The sequence below is a fragment of the Neurospora tetrasperma genome (genome assembly GCF_000213175.1).
Source record: "Neurospora tetrasperma FGSC 2508 unplaced genomic scaffold NEUTE1scaffold_4, whole genome shotgun sequence".
NCBI lineage: Eukaryota > Fungi > Ascomycota > Sordariomycetes > Sordariales > Sordariaceae > Neurospora > Neurospora tetrasperma.
In genome coordinates, this window is record NW_009799102.1 from 2203661 (window position 1) to 2222762 (window position 19102).

Here is a 19102-nt window from a genome sequence, read left to right on the forward strand (position 1 = left end):
AACTTTCCCAGTCGTCTACGCTACTTCCGTCACCATTATCGCTTCTCTTACAACCAGCCGCGGCCTTGGCTCAGCTCGGGCTTGGAGATCAAGGCATCACCATTGATCCTCCTCCTCGCCACTTACATCACTCCACACGCAACAGAATTTGGGAATATTCTTCACCATATCCGACGACGACTACAATCAAGTTACTATCATCAATCTTTCACCACACCGTCGATTCTTTTACAAGCCACTACCGACGCCCACTGCAACTGTACACCACCGATATCGAGGACAACGTGCTGGCTCATGTTCTTCCCCCTTGCTTCGGACTTGGAAACAGACTAACCTCGGCCCGGCTTCCCAACGGCCAATGGCTACGAGATGGCATTCACTCCTTCGAACCGACACAAGCTTACGCCCGCCAGCTCTCCCTTCGTCACCAGGACTTCTAGGTCCCCAGGTCCTCAACGGTCCCGTGCCATCAATGAGACCTGTCTGTCCCTCAGGCGTGTCATAGGCACCACTTGCTCCTCGCCCACCGGCTTCGATTCCGTCTACTCCTCTTTCGCCTACATTGCTGGCGGAGCTGTTGTAGTGGTTGACGTATCCGGCGAGCATTATTCCCAACGCTTTTACCGAGCCCGTCCCTCGGCAGTCCCCGTCTTTGCCCTTTCACCCGTCTCCCACATTACCGCGGCGAATGCCAATCCGACACCGAAAGCCAATGACAGTAGGAACAGGACTACCGCTTCACAGAGGGAATTGGCCTATCAGACAGCGGATTCTTCACAGACCTGGACAAGTCGCGAGCGCATAAAGGCTGCCACTTGCCTTGGCCTCAGCCGGGATGGACGATACCTGGCTGTGGGTGAAACGGGCTATGCTCCCCGTGTCCTCATCTTCAATCTCCAAGATGCCTCTTCCGATACGCCATTGGTGTCCATCAGTGAACACGCATTTGGAGTCAAGGCCGTAACATGGTCACCAGACACAAAGTTTTTGGCTTCTCTGGGCGCTGCCAACGATGGGTTCCTTTACATATGGAAGGTTGACACGAGAACTGGCGCCGCCAGGCTCTTTCAACAAAACCGCTGTACCTCTCACGTCAAGGGTATGGTCTGGATGGGCAACAATTTGATCACATTGGGTGTCCGTCACATCAAGGTTTGGAGGGTTGAAGAACCTCCGCCGCCTGTCTCGCCGATGAAGGCCAAATTTTCCCAACAGGAGGTGGCCTGTTCAGCCGCCCAGCTGGCCCAGAAACCATTGCCTGGCCGAAATATTCTGTTGGGTTCCATGCTGGACGCCACGTTCAGCTGCGCTCTTGCACTTGATGAAAACAGGGCCATCATCTGCTCAGAAACGGGCAGTATCTGTCTCTTGGATGACACAAACAAGCAAATGAAACTAACACGACTATTGGACCTGAACTTCCACGTTAGCTGCATATCGATGAGGAATGAAACGCTCTACATCGGCGGGAAGGATGGTCAGCTATCAACCCTCGCACTCGATGGTGTCTTGGAAGGCACCCCTGACCCCACAATTCACAATCCTCATACGTCTGACGGCCTTGTCGCCCTGGGATTCCTCGCCGAAAACTTCGTCACGATTGACAGCCGCCGAACGATCAACATTTGGAGTCCTGATCATATTCCGGCCGTATCATCCGACGACCCGCACCACATTCCAATTCCTGGCGCCGGCGACATTGTTGGAATACAAGAGCTTCCTGGGTTGAACGGCGCGGACTCATGCTTCGTCACCTGGTCTGCCTCTGGAAGGATCAATATGTGGAACCTGGACGGCCTGATCAAGTTAACACTTGATGTTCCCGTGGACCAGGTAGAGAACAACATCGATGGCGAGCAACCGGCCAATCAGCTAGTGGTGGTGAGAGCCACGAACGATGGGAGTCTCTTTGTTGTGGGAGACAAGCTTGGCGTTCTTCGCATCATTGACGCCTCTACGAGAGTTTGTTTACTCGAAACGAAGGCACATTCCTCCGATTGCCAAGATATTGCCATCTTCGAGGACGAGTCAAGGCTCCTTATCGCCTCATGCGGCAGAGACCGCACAGCTCAATTGTTTCATCGAACATCCTCCGGTGCATTTGACCACTTTCAAACGCTGGAATTTAGCGCCAAGGTCGTCCAGGTTTTGATACCCTCCCGCGACAAAGTCCTCACTTGCTCGCTGGACCGTACCCTTCAGGTACACGATCTGGTTACGAAAGAGAGTGACCCTGATGTCATGGCAGCCATTTCTTCAAGGGTTATTACGCTACGGGCTTCGCCATCCTCAATGGTGGTAACACCTCTTGGAAAGTCAATCTTTGTATCACTTTTGGATCGCTCAGTTTGTCATTTTGACTACAACAATGGACGGCTCTTGAACTCGTTCAAATGCCACGACGAAGGAGGGTCCGAGACCGTTGTCTTGGAATCACTAAAGTACGGCCAAACCGGGGGGGACATGGGCTTCTTGCTTGGCATTTCCAACACAGACAAATCTATCCGGGTATACGACGCTCACTCCGGGACCTTCATGGGCCGTGAATGGGGTCACACGGAAGCCATCAACGGTGTGGTCATGGTCGAGGGCGAGCAGGCTGGCAGAAAGATTATCAGTGTCGGAGAGGATGGGACCATCATGGTTTGGGGACTGGACATACAGTTTCCAGTGACTGGTTCCAGGAACCGCGATCCTTCGCCTGACAAGACCGCCAGCTCAAGGGCCAACAACCCGTCTGCGCACAGTCGACCGCCACTCAGGAGGGTGTTATCAAAGGCTGAGCTAGCCGAGTTTCAACGACCATCTTCATCCCATGCCGGCAGCAGCAGACAGCGCCGTCTCTCACCCAGTCGAGCACAACCCCGTCGTTCCTCTCAACAACACGCAGTGACTTCCACCGCACGCACACCAGTAACATCGGGGAAGCGGGTAAGCCCCGACGGTACCGGATCAATCCGAATCAAACGCAATGCCCTACGTCGGACATCTTCAGGAGCAGGCAGCAGATCCGAAAGCCCGCCTTCCGAGGACAACGGCATATACCGTCGTTGCGCATCCCCCCCGCTTATCAACGGTGACGTGACACGCGCAGCCTCCACCGTCCGCTCGTCCGCCCGCAAGAAGACCAGTCAGTCAAACCTCCGAAGCAATACCGCCCCTAGTACATCGGCAGGGCCCAGCAGCGCCAACGGCTACGGCTTTGGTTCCCTCAGCGCAGCCACCGAGCAGACTTGCCGCCAACTACGAGCCTACCGCAAAAAGCTGGCAAGCTCGGACGCTATTAGCGGCGACATCTTGGCCGAACTCGATGCCGAACTGCGACTTACCGCGGCCGCCCTCGGGGAGCGGGCGATCCGCAGCCGGAGCAGGAGGCCTCATTTGCAGAACCACCACAGCTACTGCGGCCACGGCAGCGATCGTGAACGTGGTCACGGTCATCACGACAGAGACAAGGCGCTCAGCGAAAGCATGCTCACCAACCTGCTGGACCAGTATAGTGAACGGTTGGTCAGCATGTTGGATGAGAAGCTGAGGATAAGGTTGCTCAGCGAGGAAGAGAGGGAGGCGTTGATGAGTGCAAGGCAGAGTCAGCGGCCGACGACGTCTGGAGGAGGGTCGACGAGCTCGGGGGCGTCGGGGGTTACGGAGGGGAGGAGTGGGAGCAGCTCGATCGGGAGCACGATCATGTGCATCGATGGAGATGGGATGATGATGATGCAGGAAGAGGAGGACGGTGGGGAGGCGGACGGGGAGACCGAGTGTGACGGAGAGGGAGGGGCAGACACTGAGGCGGAGGATTTCTGCGGTGAGGAAAGAGGGAGGGAGAGTGGTGGGTTGAATGAGAGGATGATGGGGTTGGATTTACATTGCTAGGCAAATGGCAGAAAGCAAAAGAGGAACCAGGAAAGGATCAGAAACAAAAAACAACCAAAGTGGACAAGATACCCCTTCTAAACAACATTTCCTTTTCTTATCACGACTTTCAAGAACAATAACACAACCTACCCACTTGCGCGAGCCACGCACTTCTCTTTTTGTCAAACACTTTTTTTTGTATCAACAGATTGGAGAGAATCATCGACTGCAATTTGCATTGGAGTGGTATTGTGCATTATCGGGGAGACTAGAAGGCGGGCGGTAGATGGGGGTTAAGGCGGAACGGGGAAAGAAGGAGTGATGGATAGAAGTGCTCTATAATTCACTTGAGGCGTTATAGGTAGTTACGGTAGTTAGGTTGAATGGAACATTTGACCCGCTCATCACGATTGGTTTCATCTTCCTGTTCGTACAGCCACCCATCATTCACCAATCTCTAAGCTCAAAAATGACCTCCATATCACCCCATGTGCTATGCTAACCTGTTTATATGCCATGTGATGCCATGAGTCGCCATTTTACACCGAGCCATGCTATGTTATGCCATTAATTTCCCTTCTAGCCATCCATCCAATCCCCCTTCTTTTTCACTCTTGAAAGACCTGTTGGGTATCAACCACCCACCCCCCCCCCCCCCGACTTTTTTTTTCTTTTCCCTAGAGACATCCCATACACTCAGTTGCGCACAGCGCAAAGCAGTTCTCTCTCTGAAGCCAGCTAGCCAGTTATGTAAACATACCCACCCCCCTAAAGCCCTAAGGATGTCGTGCAGATCCATGCCGTTGCCGTTGCTGTTGCCGTTGCTGTTGACCCTGCCGTTGCCGTTGCCGCTGTCGCTGAACGACAGCCGAATACGACGATGATGACAACGAGGATGTCGCGGATGAGAGTACCTAAGCCCCAGTCCTTGATACCCGTGCTGCATGAGCTGGTGGACCATGTGAGTTCATGACACTTTCTCCTGTGCTGCCTTCTTCTTCTTCTAGTCCGTCAACACCACTACCAAGAACAGCTCGACCGTTGGTCTCAGGCTGCCGCTGCTGCTGATGATGATGATGATGAGGATGATAATGATAATGATGGCCTTGCCTCAACGACTCCTCCGTGACTTCCTCGACAACTGATAGCTCATGCGTTTCATAGGCCTTGACCTCCTCCTTCTCCTTGTGGAGCTCATGCTCATGCTCATGCTTCGTATCCTTCTTCTTCTTCTCATCTCTCGGCCTTTTATCCTGTCCCTCAGGGTCCGTCTCGTGTTGTCGGTGATGATGGTTAATCTCGCTCTTGCTCTTACTCGTGCGGCGGCTTTTGGATAACATTTGATCTCTCAATCTCTTCCAATCAGCCTTCCAGTTCTCGATGCTCCGGACCAGTTCTGGATCAGCGGCCTCGACGGGCGGGAGGAATTCGTTGACGAGGGTCTCGATGGCGCGGAGTTCGAGACGGAGGTGCTTGAGTTCGGATTCTTGGTAGGAGATTTCGTCTTCTCTGTTTTGCATTTGCAGCTTGTCGTTAGTTTGTTCTGTGGGTCAAAAGGGATGGATGAATGAGGCTTACAGATCGAGGACTTCCTTCTCTAGTTCGAGGATGCGAGAGGCGGCCGCTTCGGCTCTTTCTACTAGAAGGGCGTGAACGTGCTGTTGGTTTGTCGTGTGGGGTTTAGTATTTGTACATACATGAATAGGGATTTTGGAGAGTGTGAGAGGGACTTACATTTGATTCCTCTCTCCTCGTCTCCAGGCTTTTCAGGACTGCCTCCAGCTGAGCAGCTAGCTTCTCAGATTCGGCCGCGATGCGCTCTGTTTCAGCACCCCGTCGCTTTTGTGCCTCCACTTCCACTGCAGCAACAGACACTGATGCAATACCAGCGCCAACAGAAGGTGTAATCTCAGCAGCCTCCGCCAGCTTCAAGTGAGCTTTTGATGACGGCGACGGTGAGTGCGCCCGTGACTCAGGCGGTGAAGGCTCTGATCCCGAAAAGTTCTTAGCTATCCAACCTGGGGCAGCAGCAGCAGCAGCAGCCTCTGACGACTCAAAGGCAGGCATGTCATTTAGAGGCGAATGAGCCTCATCTTCCTCTCCACCGCTCTCGCTTTCACCTCCACTTTCCTCTGGTCTTGGAGAAGGAGCCTGTGAACGTCTTGATCTCCTCGCTGATGGCCCAACAGGCCGTTTCATCACCCTCAAACCACCAGTAACACCCGCAGCACCCGCAGGACCATCACCACTGTCAATACCCCTAAGTCTGGTCCCTGTTCCCTTCCCGGTGAGGACAGCTTCCATCTCATTCACCTTGGCGTGCAATTCGCTGATACTGACATCGCTAAGAACACCATGGTTCGTAACCGTCGGTTCCTTGGCCTCCTGCAAATGGTGAATTAAATCCGTCAACCGTTCCACAAGCACATCTTTGCTGTCCTGTGTGAGCTTGTCGTCTTCTGCCTTGTTAGCAGCAGCAGCGGCAGCAGTGTCCGCCCGTACCCGCTGGTACTGGTTGTGCTGGTCGTCATCATCGCTTAACTCGTCATCGGCGTGAAAAGAAAGAGTGTTGTCGTTGTCGTCATCCTTGACAGCAAGGTGATGAACCGTACCACGGCTGTCGTTGACGTGAGTGAAGAAGGAGTTGCCGGAACCGGGATAGGAGCCGGCGATGCTGGCAAAGCTGGGGGCTCGAGACGATGAGCGGACGGCCTGAAGAGGGGCGGAGAATTGCCTACGGAACGGAGAGAGTGGTGAAGAGGGTCCTAAGCCTAGGCCTCCGACGAGGTGATAGAGCGTCGAAGCTGCTGGTGACGGTAGGTGATGGGATGAGGGTGAGGGTGAGGGCGAGCGGCTGCCGTGCCGGTGGAGAGCATGGCGATTTCGCCCGCTTTGAGGATGATTGGGTGGTGTCTGAGGATGTGAAATGAGTTGTCGTTCTTCAAGGTTACATGAGGAGCCTTGTGGGGGGGAGCCGAAGCCTAGGGGGGATTGTAGTCCTCTGGGAGAGGTTTGTGTGGTGGCACGTACCGGACTACCTGAGGTTGTTGTTGTTAGACTTGGCAACGGGGGGTGAGATGGGGATTTGATCGAATGAAGGTCCGAGTCTAGGTCTGAATCCGGGTCTGCATAGTTTGGTGCCGCAGACCGTCGGTGGTTTTGTTCATCATCATCGGGCATCGCGATGGTTGATGGTCCTCATGCCACCAATAAAGATGTAAACAAAGAGTCGTATCAGATGTCAACAAGTCATTGATGAGTGCTAACAACAGTGAAGGTATCGGCGATGGTTTTCTATCATTTCAGTATCCCCAACTTTCCGCCCTGTTTGTCTTCCTCTTTACAGACTGGAATTTCCGGTTTGATATCGTTGCTGAAGCCCAAAGCAGATCAACAAGATGTCTTGGCAGTTCTACAGGCTCCTCTGCTCCGTCGGCGTAGTGGAGCAGTTCAGCCGTCGTGTCGCTGCGCCGTTGGGTGCCAGCTACTGTACCGGTTAATTGTATGTTGTGGGCGATTTCTTTATTTGCTGGATCATCTTTTCAGGAAAGTTTATGCAAGAGACAACTGAAGGCCACCAGACAAGAGAGGGGCTTCGTACGCTGAGGTTGCTGGTTGTTATTTCAGTGTTAGGTATCAGTTGAAATTGTTATTGGCGAGGTTTCCCTTCCGTTGCTAGAGGTAGTGTACCTCTGCAGGTCCAGGGCCGCAGTTGCACTGGAGCCCAGAGTCGGGTGAAACGTTTTTCTGTACAGTGAGGCAGTCACAAACAGAGTCCGAGCTCCTAGACTACCTAGGTACGTACTTAGTTCCCCGGACAGCCGATCTCCAGTCTCCGGACGGTGAGCCCCACAAGGTGGGTGGAAAGCCCCCGGACTCCGGGCCAGATGAGCTCGGCGAGTCATGGACAAAGCACGACAAGGAACACGGGCGCACAGCCAGTGGGAAACAAGAGCCCGACGGTTGCCGAAAGTGTGTTTTTTTTGTTTGTTGTTTTGGGCGCAAAAGAAAAAGAACCGAAAGAGCGGACGAATCAGCTGTCACTCAAGTCGTCCGAGATGCCCCGCCAGGATTGTCTCTTGAGTCTGGACACTTCAAGGAGCTTCACTAGTACAGAGAGTGCTCTCACCATTGAGAGCGTCTATGAGAAAGAACAGTTACGCTTTGATATTTTTGCTCGGTGCTTTGTTTATTTACTTTTTCTAGTTCGTCTCAAACCTCAAAGCACGCTGAGCATGACGTCAAGTGGAGGTTGACGGTGTATCCGTTTGTCAGAGCTCCTGTTTTCGTGATACGGGAGTGACCTATAAATGCGATAATGCGAGTGGACTAACTTTTTATAGGTAAATGAAACGGTATTTGATGTGTTTTTGAACTCTCAATTCACAAGTTCAACTCGCCTCTCGGCTTCTCAATTATTACCACAATGGGCCTGCTTACCAAGGACCCAAGACTATTCTAGTATCACGCTCAAAGCTCTTGACAGCTTTGAATCCAATGAGACCTGAGTTCGCAACATCAAGGTGTCCGCGTGTCGGTGGCTGACTGTTGGAATCTGAAGGTCACCTAGAAGCTCTTCCATGTCTCCCCCATGTCACATCAGCTCCTCACTGTGTTTTATGTTTACTGTCTGCGGAACTAAGGGGGCATGCTTGAATGTGGAGGTAAGAGCTATGTATACTACCAGCCTCGAGCCGACTGCCACCGCAACGTAACCAGACTATAGAGGCTCATCAAACTCAGAGGGATGCTCATGCTTGACAATCCCCCTTTGGGTTCCTTGGCAGAGGTTGGTGTTGGAGGTGACTGTTTGAGGTTGCTATATCCGGTATTTCTCCGCCTCATTCGGTCTGCCCCCAGGGGATCCAATGAGAAGCGCGGGATATCAAGAACAGGGGACAGAGCACAAACGCAATGGAACCTTGACTCGAGGGTGCCGTACGATACTGGCGAGAGGCAGTTGCAAAAGAGCCGGAAAAAAAAAGAAGCGAGCCATGCTGCTGTGCTCTGCTTGTGGACGGGAGGGACGGGAGTGGTGTGCATGAGGATGAGATGCATCTCGATTCCCTTGCTGGTTGTTAGGACAGAGTCGCTGTGCAAGGCACGCTGCGGTAGCTTGCAGTAACAGCCGGGACAGGTACTGAAGGCACTGACTGGGTGGATATCTTGTGCCCGTCTGACACTCATCCGATCCATGGCTCGGGAACCCCGCCAATGGTGACTAAGGTGGACTGAGTGTGTTTCCCGTCCCCCGGCTCCATGGAGCCCTTGTTAGTGCGGTGACTAAGAACCTAAGCTGAGGCACATGGGCAACCACTGCCTGACTCTCTCTCCCGTCTCTGTCTCCATTCCCGTCCCTATAACCCGAGTGCCAACCTACATAGATAGGTACCTAAACATTTCCAGCGCTTTCGCTTTTTCCTCCTTTCTTCTTGAGTTGTCGTCTCTCTCTCCGTCCCTTTCTTTATACCCGAGGGGGCTGTTTTGACTTGCGCGTGTATTGGCGACAACGGAAACGCCCAAGACGCCAACGTCAGCAGGAGGATATTGTTTCCCATACCGCCAACACTATAACCACTAACAAATCCACTTGCGTCATTGTCGCCGGATTCCGCTTGCCTCGGTTGTGTTGCGCCCGACTGGCTTGAGGTGTCCTACAGGGAGCACTACCAGAACCCTACCTAGCTGCCGATACCTGGCGCCCATAACTGCCGACGCGGTCTTGTCCGGTACCTCGAGATAACCGAAGCTGTTACCCATCAAGCCGTCAACACCGCACCAGACACCGTGCAGTTCCCGCAGCAAAAGTCCATTGGACAGCCGACTCCCGTCCCTCTGACAACCAGTCACTCCAGTCAGTCAGTCAGTCAGTCTTCTTCAACCACCTACACAGTACCGTAGCCAACCCTCCTCAATAAAGACCGCCCTGATCGAGAATACCCAATTGCGGTCCGACTCATCCGGAACGACAAGCAACGCCAGTTCCCTTTCTGCATGGTGCACGGCAGCCGGCCTGCACTCCAGCACTCCACTGCTCTCTACGGCATCAATTGGCGACAGCGATAGCGGCCAAGGCCCGTAACCACCAGCCAACATGTCGTGGAAAATGAGCGAGAAGCTCATGGACACCATCCGGCACTATGCGAGCTTTCCTGCCACCGGCGTCAGCTTGCGCCAGATGGTCCAGTTCGGCGAGAAGCCTTCTACTGGTAAGGGGGGGAGAAAAGACACTTGGTCCGTCCACAAAGCGTCTTGCTAACCTGCGCCGCCATACATCCAGGAACCCTCTTCCGCGCCTCCCAATTCCTTGCTGAAGAGCTCCCCATCCGTCTCGCCCACAGAGTCCAGGAGCTTGATAACCTTCCAGATGGCCTTAACGAGATGCCTTCGGTCAAGAAGGTCCAGGCCTGGTACGCTCAGTCGTTCGAGGTGCGCACAATAAACACTCTCCTCTTATCCCCCCTCCCCTGTCCCACCATGTTAGTGAATATCTAACGGGTCAACATAGGAAATCACACAACTACCACGGCCACACCTACCAAAAGATGTCAGGGAGCGCTTGATGAGGCCGTCGCGAAGCGGAAAACACGCCTATCTACCAGAGGCGACACCAAACCCCAGCATAGAGGAAGGCCAGTACGCCTCACACAATGGAGCAGGCTACGCAAGCGGACTCAACCACAAAAAGTTCTCGGCCTCAAGGAGATACTTCGCTATGGTCGATGACACCGGCGATTGGCCTCCCGACCTACACCTTTACAACCAGAAATTTGCGCAGACTCTGCACAAGATCAAGAGGCGGCACGACAGTGTCGTCACCACCATGGCCCAGGGCATCCTTGAATACAAGCGCAAAAGGCAACGCATGCAGATCGACCACAACATCCAGTCTTTCCTCGACCGCTTCTACATGTCGCGCATAGGCATAAGAATGCTGATTGGGCAGCACATCGCCTTGACGGACCAGAACCACTATCGCGATCCCTCATATGTCGGTATTATCTGCACCAAGACGTATGTCAAGGACCTCGCCCAGGAGGCCATTGAGAACGCCCGGTTTGTTTGCGAGGATCACTACGGTCTCTTTGAGGCTCCCAAGATCCAGCTAGTCTGCAACCCTAACCTCAACTTCATGTATGTGCCAGGGCATCTGTCGCACATGCTCTTTGAGACGCTCAAGAACTCGCTGCGCGCCGTCGTCGAGACCCACGGCCAGGACAAGCAGGAATTCCCCGTCACCAAGGTCATTGTTGCTGAGGGCAAGGAAGACATCACCATCAAGATCTCGGATGAAGGAGGCGGTATTCCCCGTAGCGCTATCCCGCTTGTTTGGACCTACATGTACACCACCGTCGATCGCACACCCAACCTGGATCCCGACTTCGACAAGAGCGACTTTAAGGCCCCCATGGCCGGTTTCGGCTACGGACTTCCTATCTCGCGCTTGTATGCGAGATACTTTGGTGGCGACCTTAAGTTGATCAGCATGGAAGGGTGAGTAACCCGGGCTGCTTCTTGAGGCGTTGTGTATGCTAACAGCTCGGGATAATTAGATACGGAACCGATGTCTACCTGCACCTCAACAGGTTGTCAAGTTCGTCAGAACCTCTGCAATAGCAACCAGCAGTCATGAGGGGTAGCGGAAGAACAGGAACCGCATCCCAAGGATTGACGCTGCCATCGTCACTGAGATACATGAAAAAACGGCTTAAGGACCTCGAGGTCTCGGAACGCAAGCAGGTTGGCGACACCGAAGCCACAGTTCATCCTCTTCCACCTCAGCCCGTGCCTTCGTCGGCGTTCGCCTCGGGAACCGGAGTAAGAACCAAAGACAGCGCTCTCTAGAGGAAAACAAAAAAATAGTGTTAATGCCTTGTCTTTTGCTGCAGGTGGGAAGGACGGCGGGGCTCGGATCTGGATTTGGTCGGCTTTTCCTCGTTTTGTCAACTCTGTCGTTCGGCTGGTTCGGCTTTTCGGTTACTCGAAGCGGTTGAGGGACTTATCCACGTACCCACCGGATAGACAAATAATGTACGAAAGCTTACGAAACGAACTCACAAACACGGATGAACGAACCGGTTCAAAAGGAACACATAGCAACATAAACGCAACGACATACAACGACAAACAGATACGCATGAAAGCATGGAAATTGGCGCTGTTCACATCGGGAAGACAGGTGGGCGGTTTTCACAACGCAAGGGGGTGAGGCGAAGGGTGAAAAGGGGAGAAGAATCTACCCTCTGCGGTTACATGTCATTCAAATAGGGCGCCCCGGAAGGGGAGGGATGGGCATCGATGGGAATAGAAAGAAGAAGAGGTGTGTGGGGTACTACGAGAAGCTAGTACGATGGACGACCACCTACGAGCCTACCTACATACGCAGCGAAGAAAGGGGCAACAAGGGGGTCAGGCCGTCACACGGAGAGACGGAGAGATGAATGACAATAAATATCCTTTTTACACACTTCCCTTGGTTCCTTCTTCTCATCCCAACTGCGTCTTGTCGATAAAAGAGATATCCAAGTTATACGTACGGTATCAATATTCGAGTACACGTAATGTACAAAGGCATTATATATGTTTAGCATGTCACTGTATTCGGAAACAGGCCAAGATTGTACGTATCTTGGTGTGTATGAAAAGGCTGAACTACACAACGACTGGGTAGAGGTCATGTAAATAGATTCTACAGAATATTGATGGGTTTCGTTAGCATAATAGATATTTTTGTTGTAGCTCTAGGTATGATGAGAATTGGTTTCAGGACAAGACAACAAGGACATGCCACACTCCTCTCCTCCTCTTTCTCTCCTTTCTCATACACAGTATCGTACCATGTCATGCCAGTTGACACTTCATGACCTCGCAACCATGTACACACGCTATACATCTCCCCTTGTTAATCCCATCTTCATTTCCTCTGTACACTACTTAGGTATCTCTCTCCAACAATAACAACAACGCAACGCTTGCTCATCAAACCCAATTTTACTTTGACATTCACTTCATGAATTGATCATCTAGTCAACCCTGGTATCTCAACTCAAACTAAGCCTTGTACAACAAATCCAAAAACCCCCTCGCCAAATCCACCACGACGCTCTTATTCGGCAAACTGCCCGCAACACCATACAACGCCGCCGTATCCCCAGCAGCCTTTTGTTTGCCCGTCTTTCCTGAGGTACCCATCTTGAGCGCCTCCACCTGCCGCACCCTCTCTTTTTCGCGTTCCTCTTCGACCACACTTTCCAAATCCTGCGCCAACCTTTCCCAATTCTTGGCCACCGGCGCCGTCACTGCTACGTGAATAGCTGGCGGGTTTTGCAGGGCGTTCAAGTGCCAGCCGCGCGAGGACATGCCGTCGGCAATGTCGTAAATGTTGAGGTCCCCCCTGGCTTGGAAGGCCAAGACGGACACGAGGGGGTTACCGAGGATTTCGAGTTCTTGTTGCAAGGTGGGGTGGGAGCGGATATGTTCGGCGAGTTTCTTGGTGGCGCCCACGATTTGCGTGCAGGATTTCAGGTAGCCTTCTTCTCCGACAGACATAAGCGAAGCCCAGCAGGCGGCGATGAGAGCGCCGGGGCGGGAGCCGGCGATACCCGGGGAGGCGTAGACGCCTCCGGACCAGGAAGGGTCGACAAAGTACTGGTAACTCCGTAACTCGGCAGTGCGGTACAGGACTGTGGAGTTGCCCTTGGGGGCAAAGCCGTATTTGTGCGTGTCGCAGGAGATGGAGGTGACGCCTTTCAGACGGAAGTCGAACGGTTGCGAGTCGAAGCCGGCTTTGTCGAGGAAGGGAACGAGGAAGGAGCCTAGGCAGCAGTCGACGTGGAGCGGGATCTTCTTGCGGAGGGCAAGTTTGGAGAGGGCGGAAATGTCGTCGATGATGCCGTGCGGGAAGTTGGGGGCCGAGCCGACTAGCATGATGGTGTTGCGGTTGATCAGGCGGGCCACGCGCTTGGTGTCGACTTGGTAGGAGGGCGCAGGGCAGGCGACGAGGTGGAGCTTGATTTTGAAGTATTCGGCTGCTTTGCGGAAGGCTGTATGGGCGGTTTCGGGGATGATCATCTCCGGCTCGGTCACGCCGCGCTCGTGGTAGGCCTTTTGGCGCGCGGAGAGGATGGCCATGAGAATGGACTCGGTACCGCCCGAGGTGGAGACGCCGGCGGCTCCGGGGGGAGCGTTGAAGAGGGAGAGCACCATGGCGACGACTTCGGCTTCCATCTTGCGCACGCCCGGGAAGACGTCCGGATGGATCGGGTTGGCAACGGTAAACTTGCCGTAGGCCTCCGTCTGCAGCTTGAGAAGCTCGTCCTCGCCCGAGTAGACGGCACCCGAGACGTAGCCGTCCTCCCACCGCGTATGATCCATGGTGGCGAGCGCTTCGAGCTCCTTGCGGACGGCCTCCTCGGTCCAGCCCTCCTTGGGTAGTGACAGGTAGCGAGTTTGCCCAGAGGGAATCATCTTGGCTTGCATCTTGGTGAGGGCATCGTCGATTTGGGCGCGCACTTTGGTGCGCACGCCGGGTAGGCGGAGGAAGTAACCATAGAGAATGCGGCGAGCGTCAGTGAAGAGCTCGAACAGGGTGCCGAAGAGACCGCGGCCTTTGAGCTTCCACAGAGCGCGGCGGGTCCAGCGGAGAAGGAAGAGGAAGAAGACGATGTTGCGGATTCTGTGGTCACATTACTGTTGTTAGTCGAGTGTATGTAGACAAAGATGTATCTGATGGAGTGGTTTGGTTCCCGTGTAAGTCGATGAGTCTGCGACCAAGGGTAAGACATCCACATGTGATTTGCGATTGCGGTTGGAAGGGCTGGCCGAGGCTACAAACCGCACCGCTTTCGCTGCATGGGAAACTCAAAAGATGACGGCCGTCGTATTACCCATATAGACTGTTATGAGCACATGGTAGAAAGGAATACGAGACTCACAAGTCCACATTGAGGTTCAACACCTGTATCGGATTCCTCGGTCTCGACCTCTTGACGCTGTCAATGCTCTGCCGGAGGCTGACAGGCATGCGTGAAGTGCCTGGCATCTTTGCTGTTCAATAAGCAAGAGATTGCTAACTTGGACAGGTAGAAAAGGGAGGATCGAAGTTGTTGTTATGGTGATGCAGTGACCCGAGAGGCCCTTGAAAGAAGGAAGACGGGAAAGAAGAGAACCAAGTGGGGTGGAAACCCGCCCGGGATATATCACTTATTCATGAAGTGCCTGGCTTACCCACCCCCGGCCTCAAAGTCTAGTGGACGCGTGTGAGCTGTTTAGTGCTTGCATTCAGAGCCTGGCAGTTCATTTAGCGCCTTGCGGGGGAAGTCAGGTTATGTAACCGCAGTCAACCGAGGGACCTGAATCGAGAAAGGAAGCTCGGCGTGGGCGCGTGGCAGTCCAGCGTGGCGATTGCAACCATTCAAACAGGGCAGCGAACAGCCTCGTGTTGATGATGTTTTCCCGCTCACTCGTTCACTGCGACTCCGTCCGCGGACCCCGTTCGGTTCCAGGTTTTGTAGTAGCAGGACTTCCGGGGAAGCCGGCATCACTAGTCTAGCAGTGCCAGACCATCCATTCATCCAGATGTTCTGCTACCGAGGGAAACTCTGAGAAGGAAACTAAACAGAAGCCAAGAGAGTTTGGGTACTCGCCATTTACCATATGGAATCAATGGCTCGAGACATCGAGGTACTTTTTTCCCCACCGTTCCCTTGCCGTTATCCGAACACATGGAAGTCGAAATATCGATCAAATCACACAATCACATGCACGAAGGACTCACCACCACACCACACCAACAATGGCCTTTTGACGTAGCACCTTGATGGCTCTCCACGGTAGCAGGTAGTAAAAGTCATCCTTAGTATATAAAATACTTAATGATCCAAACAACCACATCAAATCACCGTTTCATCGTGCTACCAAATTGCAGGCAGTGTACGTAGCAGTAAGTACTCATCCAAACATAACCGCCGTTTCATTTGCCTCCCCCTCCAGGCTTTCAACCTCCGCCTCTTTATTCCTAAATCTAGTATTACGTTGACGTCGTTCTTCTCATCTTTATATCCATATTCGTTCCGTAGGTTTCCCTTCCACACCATGGGTTGCTTGCCTCTGTCAGCCTCTTCCTCATCCACCTTGCTTAGGAGGAGAGGTTACTAATTATATGTTGTCCAAATTTCCCGGTGAGCAAATAGCAGAAACATTGTCTCCTCAAACGCCCCCAACCCATCCTGTTGAAATTGGCATGTGCTTGCTATGATGAAGGAGCTCCTCCTCCCTTTCTCCAAGTAAGAAACGCTCTTTGTGCTCCATACCTCCCCTCCTGAGCCCGTGTACGTTGTCAGGTTATTTTGTGTGCTGTAGGTGGTGGTGGTGGTGGTGGTGGTAATGCTGGTGCTGGTAAATCATTAAGCAAATTCTCCTCCCCTTTCGAACGCCGTTCCTGCAAAGTGGCAGCCGACCGTATTCCAAGAGGACAGTCGGCAATACGCGCCCTTCCTTGTCCATGAAATGCCCACTAAGATTTACAATTCGTTGTTTTCAGCCTTTCGAAATCGTCGTTCAACGAGGTTGGTTATTCGGTTCGGTTCGGTTCGGTTTGGTTCGGTACGTGCATGTTCATGGTATCCAAGAAGCTGAATGTGCCTTCTTGTCGCCTGCTATCCTCCATCCATCCCTTGACCTCTGCCTGCCTTCTCATGAGTCCTGAAACGCGGCCTTCCACTGAGCGAACCTCTGCGACTCGGTCTCACAAGTATCCTCGCCAGCTTCACCGCAAGCGTAGAGGCGCACCGCAAGGTCGCCCTCCTTGTACTCCTGCCCACCCTTCTCCTTGCTGTATGAGTTCAAGATGCGCTGGGGCACAAGAGCGAGCTTGGCGAGGATGGTGGGGTGCCACTGGACAATGTGTTCCTGTTGTCTCACGTGTTAGCATATTGTCCGTTTTCACCCCCTGATCAGCGACGCTTTCGCGAGAGCTTGGCCCAACTTACCAAGGCATGCTGCTCCGCCTTCTGAAAGTTATAAGTCCTGTAGATGGGATCAAACCAAGTCTCGAGGAAAAACTTGGCCCACTCGCCATTCTTCACCACGAAGCTGCTCGAAGACAGGCCATCCTTGTCCTGCGTCAATACGAAATCAACATCGTGTCCCTTGAGGTGGCTGAACGTCTTGATGATGCTGTCGGGCGGCACAACGGGGTGGTCCTTGATCATCAGCTCCTCCAGCCTCGATGGCTTCATGACGTGCTCCTCGATCTTCAGCAGCGGGTTCATGATGAAGGCGTTCTGATCGAGGTACCAGATGTACGACGCATCGGGGAACTTGGTCATGGCATGTCGGACGGCGGGGAGGGTGGCCCACGAGACGGGTGCGCCGTGGAGGTCGTAGTCGGAGGATTTGACGAAGAAGGTGCCGTAGCCTGCATCGGGTGGTGATGATGGTAAGTAAGCTGAGGTCAGGATAGAGACAGCGGGAGCATGCATCTGTCTTCGCATGTCGCTCCCCTTGGCGCAGATTGGGCGGGAATTGATGAACACATACCATGCTTCTCGGCATATTTTAGCCTGTTTTCCTTGACCATATCCAAATACCCCTTTCCATACTTGCCCTCGTTGAACACTGTAACTATCACCACCGGCGGGTTGCCCGACGGCTTGTGGTACGCCGGTGGCGCATGTCGACTACGGCCGCTTCGTTGGAATAGCCACAGTAGCGTCAGGAATGCCAGGCCGGTAAGGACAATGGTTTTCAAACGCTTGCCTCGTATTGTCGGAAGAGCGGACGTCCGGGGCCGAAATGGCGGCGGGTTCGAAGATTTTCGTGGAGGGTATGCGAAATGCATCGCGGGCAGGTTTGCGACGAGGAACAGACGAGTCCAGACCCTGAAACTATGGTGTCGTAGTACGCGCGGCGCGGCGTCGTCAGCTTCGGCAGAAGATTCCACCCTCGCAGGGACAGAGGGAAATAGAGCGGTTTGGCGGGCGGTGGGAAGAGGCGACCAAGTGGAAGCTTCCGTCCGCAGAAAGAGGAGTTTAGGGGAAAACAAGATCGACGCCGAAAAGGTCAAACTAGGGGTTCGGCCGTTGGTGATGCGCGCGCGCCTGTTCGCGACGGTCTAACCAGCTTGATTGGGACAAATCGCCCAAACAGGACTTTTGGCTCAACAAGCCTCACACTACCAGTCGAAGTTTGGTTGTCGTCGGCCGGACTTGTTTGAGGAATACTTGTAGATACTGTTGACCAAGGCAGGTACGTCAAGGAGTATCAATCTAGATCGGATCGAATCGTGGCTGGTACTCTTTTTTTCTTGTCTTATAACGAACCAACACGCTAAAACGGACGGGGGGTGAACCAGGTCGGCGTGATAGCGTCCGTTCGGTTGGTCGCGGCTTTCTAATAGCACGTATCGTCGTCAGGATTTAGACATGGACATCTGGTGAAATTGGCTGGCAGCTTTGTGCCCCGAACACAATTCGTACGTATCCCACTGTGCTCGACGCTGCACAAGATGGGAGACAAGAGGCGCGACGGGTGGAGGTGGATATTTATTGGAAAGCCCCCTTTCGAGATCCAACATCTGGACCTGACTCGACTCGCTGCTTCTTGTTGGAAATTCAGTTTGGGCAGGTTGAAACAACGCAGGAACACCCTCTAAATTACGAGCGGCCTGAAGAAGACCGTTGCCAGGTGTCATCACTGTAATACAAGTAGACGTTGGCGGCGTTGGATGCATCGATAAGGGTCCTTGAGCCCCACTCTGGCACAGGGCAGCCCTCGGTCCAACAAGGTGCTCACTCCCGCCAAGTTGGAATTGAACTGCATCGTCACCTACCTACCTCTTGGTCCCGTCTGATAGCTGCTGACTTCACATCACGCAGGGCGTATCTGGATATCTTATATAAAGTAGGTAGCTTATTTCATTGTAACCAACGCTGATTGCTAAAGCAACGCGTGCTTGATTTTTAAACGCTTCGCTAAAGTATCAGGACCTCATCCGGCCATCATCATTAGACAAACCCCAGGTATCTCAATGGCATGTTCCAATCTCGAAAGACAGCAAACTCCCTTCTCCCATCCGTCCGACGGCATAGTGCACACTCGAAAGCATGCGCCCAAAGACATGTCTGCCCGAAAGCAAGTGGATATCCACCCGAAGGCGTGAGGAGTAGCGAAAGATGGAAAAGGCTCCAAAGAACCCAGTCCAGTAAGGCTCGGATTGGCGCTCCATGCCAGTCCCAAACGAGAA

At 53.3% G+C, this 19102-nt stretch overlaps 7 protein-coding genes across 7 annotated transcripts; 2 read left to right on the forward strand and 5 right to left on the reverse strand.

Annotated features, from left to right (window-relative positions):
* Nucleotides 1–369: 369 nt before the first annotated feature.
* Nucleotides 370–4026, forward strand: NEUTE1DRAFT_84111 (uncharacterized protein; the record flags this gene model as incomplete). Its single annotated transcript, XM_009853946.1, has 2 exons — nucleotides 370–1701; nucleotides 1834–4026. The coding sequence occupies 2 exons, from the start codon at nucleotides 370–372 to the stop codon at nucleotides 3874–3876; spliced, it is 3375 nt and encodes a 1124-aa protein (XP_009852248.1).
* A 746-nt stretch (nucleotides 4027–4772) lies between these two features.
* On the reverse strand, nucleotides 4773–7038 carry NEUTE1DRAFT_101946 (uncharacterized protein; the record flags this gene model as incomplete). The annotated part of the gene is made up of 4 exons (XM_009853947.1): nucleotides 4773–5367; nucleotides 5437–5516; nucleotides 5593–6592; nucleotides 7007–7038. The coding sequence occupies 4 exons, from the start codon at nucleotides 7036–7038 to the stop codon at nucleotides 4773–4775; spliced, it is 1707 nt and encodes a 568-aa protein (XP_009852249.1).
* Nucleotides 7039–9337: 2299 nt separating this feature from the next.
* NEUTE1DRAFT_117440 (uncharacterized protein) lies at nucleotides 9338–9632 on the reverse strand (the record flags this gene model as incomplete). Its single annotated transcript, XM_009853948.1, has 1 exon — nucleotides 9338–9632. One exon carries the CDS (start codon nucleotides 9616–9618, stop codon nucleotides 9454–9456), a length of 165 nt encoding a protein of 54 aa, XP_009852250.1.
* An 86-nt stretch (nucleotides 9633–9718) lies between these two features.
* Nucleotides 9719–9964, reverse strand: NEUTE1DRAFT_95348 (uncharacterized protein; the record flags this gene model as incomplete). The annotated part of the gene is made up of 1 exon (XM_009853949.1): nucleotides 9719–9964. One exon carries the CDS (start codon nucleotides 9952–9954, stop codon nucleotides 9736–9738), a length of 219 nt encoding a protein of 72 aa, XP_009852251.1.
* NEUTE1DRAFT_111129 (uncharacterized protein) lies at nucleotides 9953–11475 on the forward strand (the record flags this gene model as incomplete). The annotated part of the gene is made up of 4 exons (XM_009853950.1): nucleotides 9953–10067; nucleotides 10139–10287; nucleotides 10367–11352; nucleotides 11412–11475. 4 exons carry the CDS (start codon nucleotides 9953–9955, stop codon nucleotides 11473–11475), a joined length of 1314 nt encoding a protein of 437 aa, XP_009852252.1.
* Nucleotides 11476–12572: 1097 nt separating this feature from the next.
* On the reverse strand, nucleotides 12573–14987 carry NEUTE1DRAFT_117442 (uncharacterized protein; the record flags this gene model as incomplete). Its single annotated transcript, XM_009853951.1, has 2 exons — nucleotides 12573–14533; nucleotides 14793–14987. 2 exons carry the CDS (start codon nucleotides 14897–14899, stop codon nucleotides 12910–12912), a joined length of 1731 nt encoding a protein of 576 aa, XP_009852253.1.
* A 1425-nt stretch (nucleotides 14988–16412) lies between these two features.
* On the reverse strand, nucleotides 16413–17851 carry NEUTE1DRAFT_130561 (uncharacterized protein; the record flags this gene model as incomplete). The annotated part of the gene is made up of 3 exons (XM_009853952.1): nucleotides 16413–16767; nucleotides 16848–17305; nucleotides 17398–17851. 3 exons carry the CDS (start codon nucleotides 17696–17698, stop codon nucleotides 16552–16554), a joined length of 975 nt encoding a protein of 324 aa, XP_009852254.1.
* Between the last annotated feature and the right edge of the window lie 1251 nt (nucleotides 17852–19102).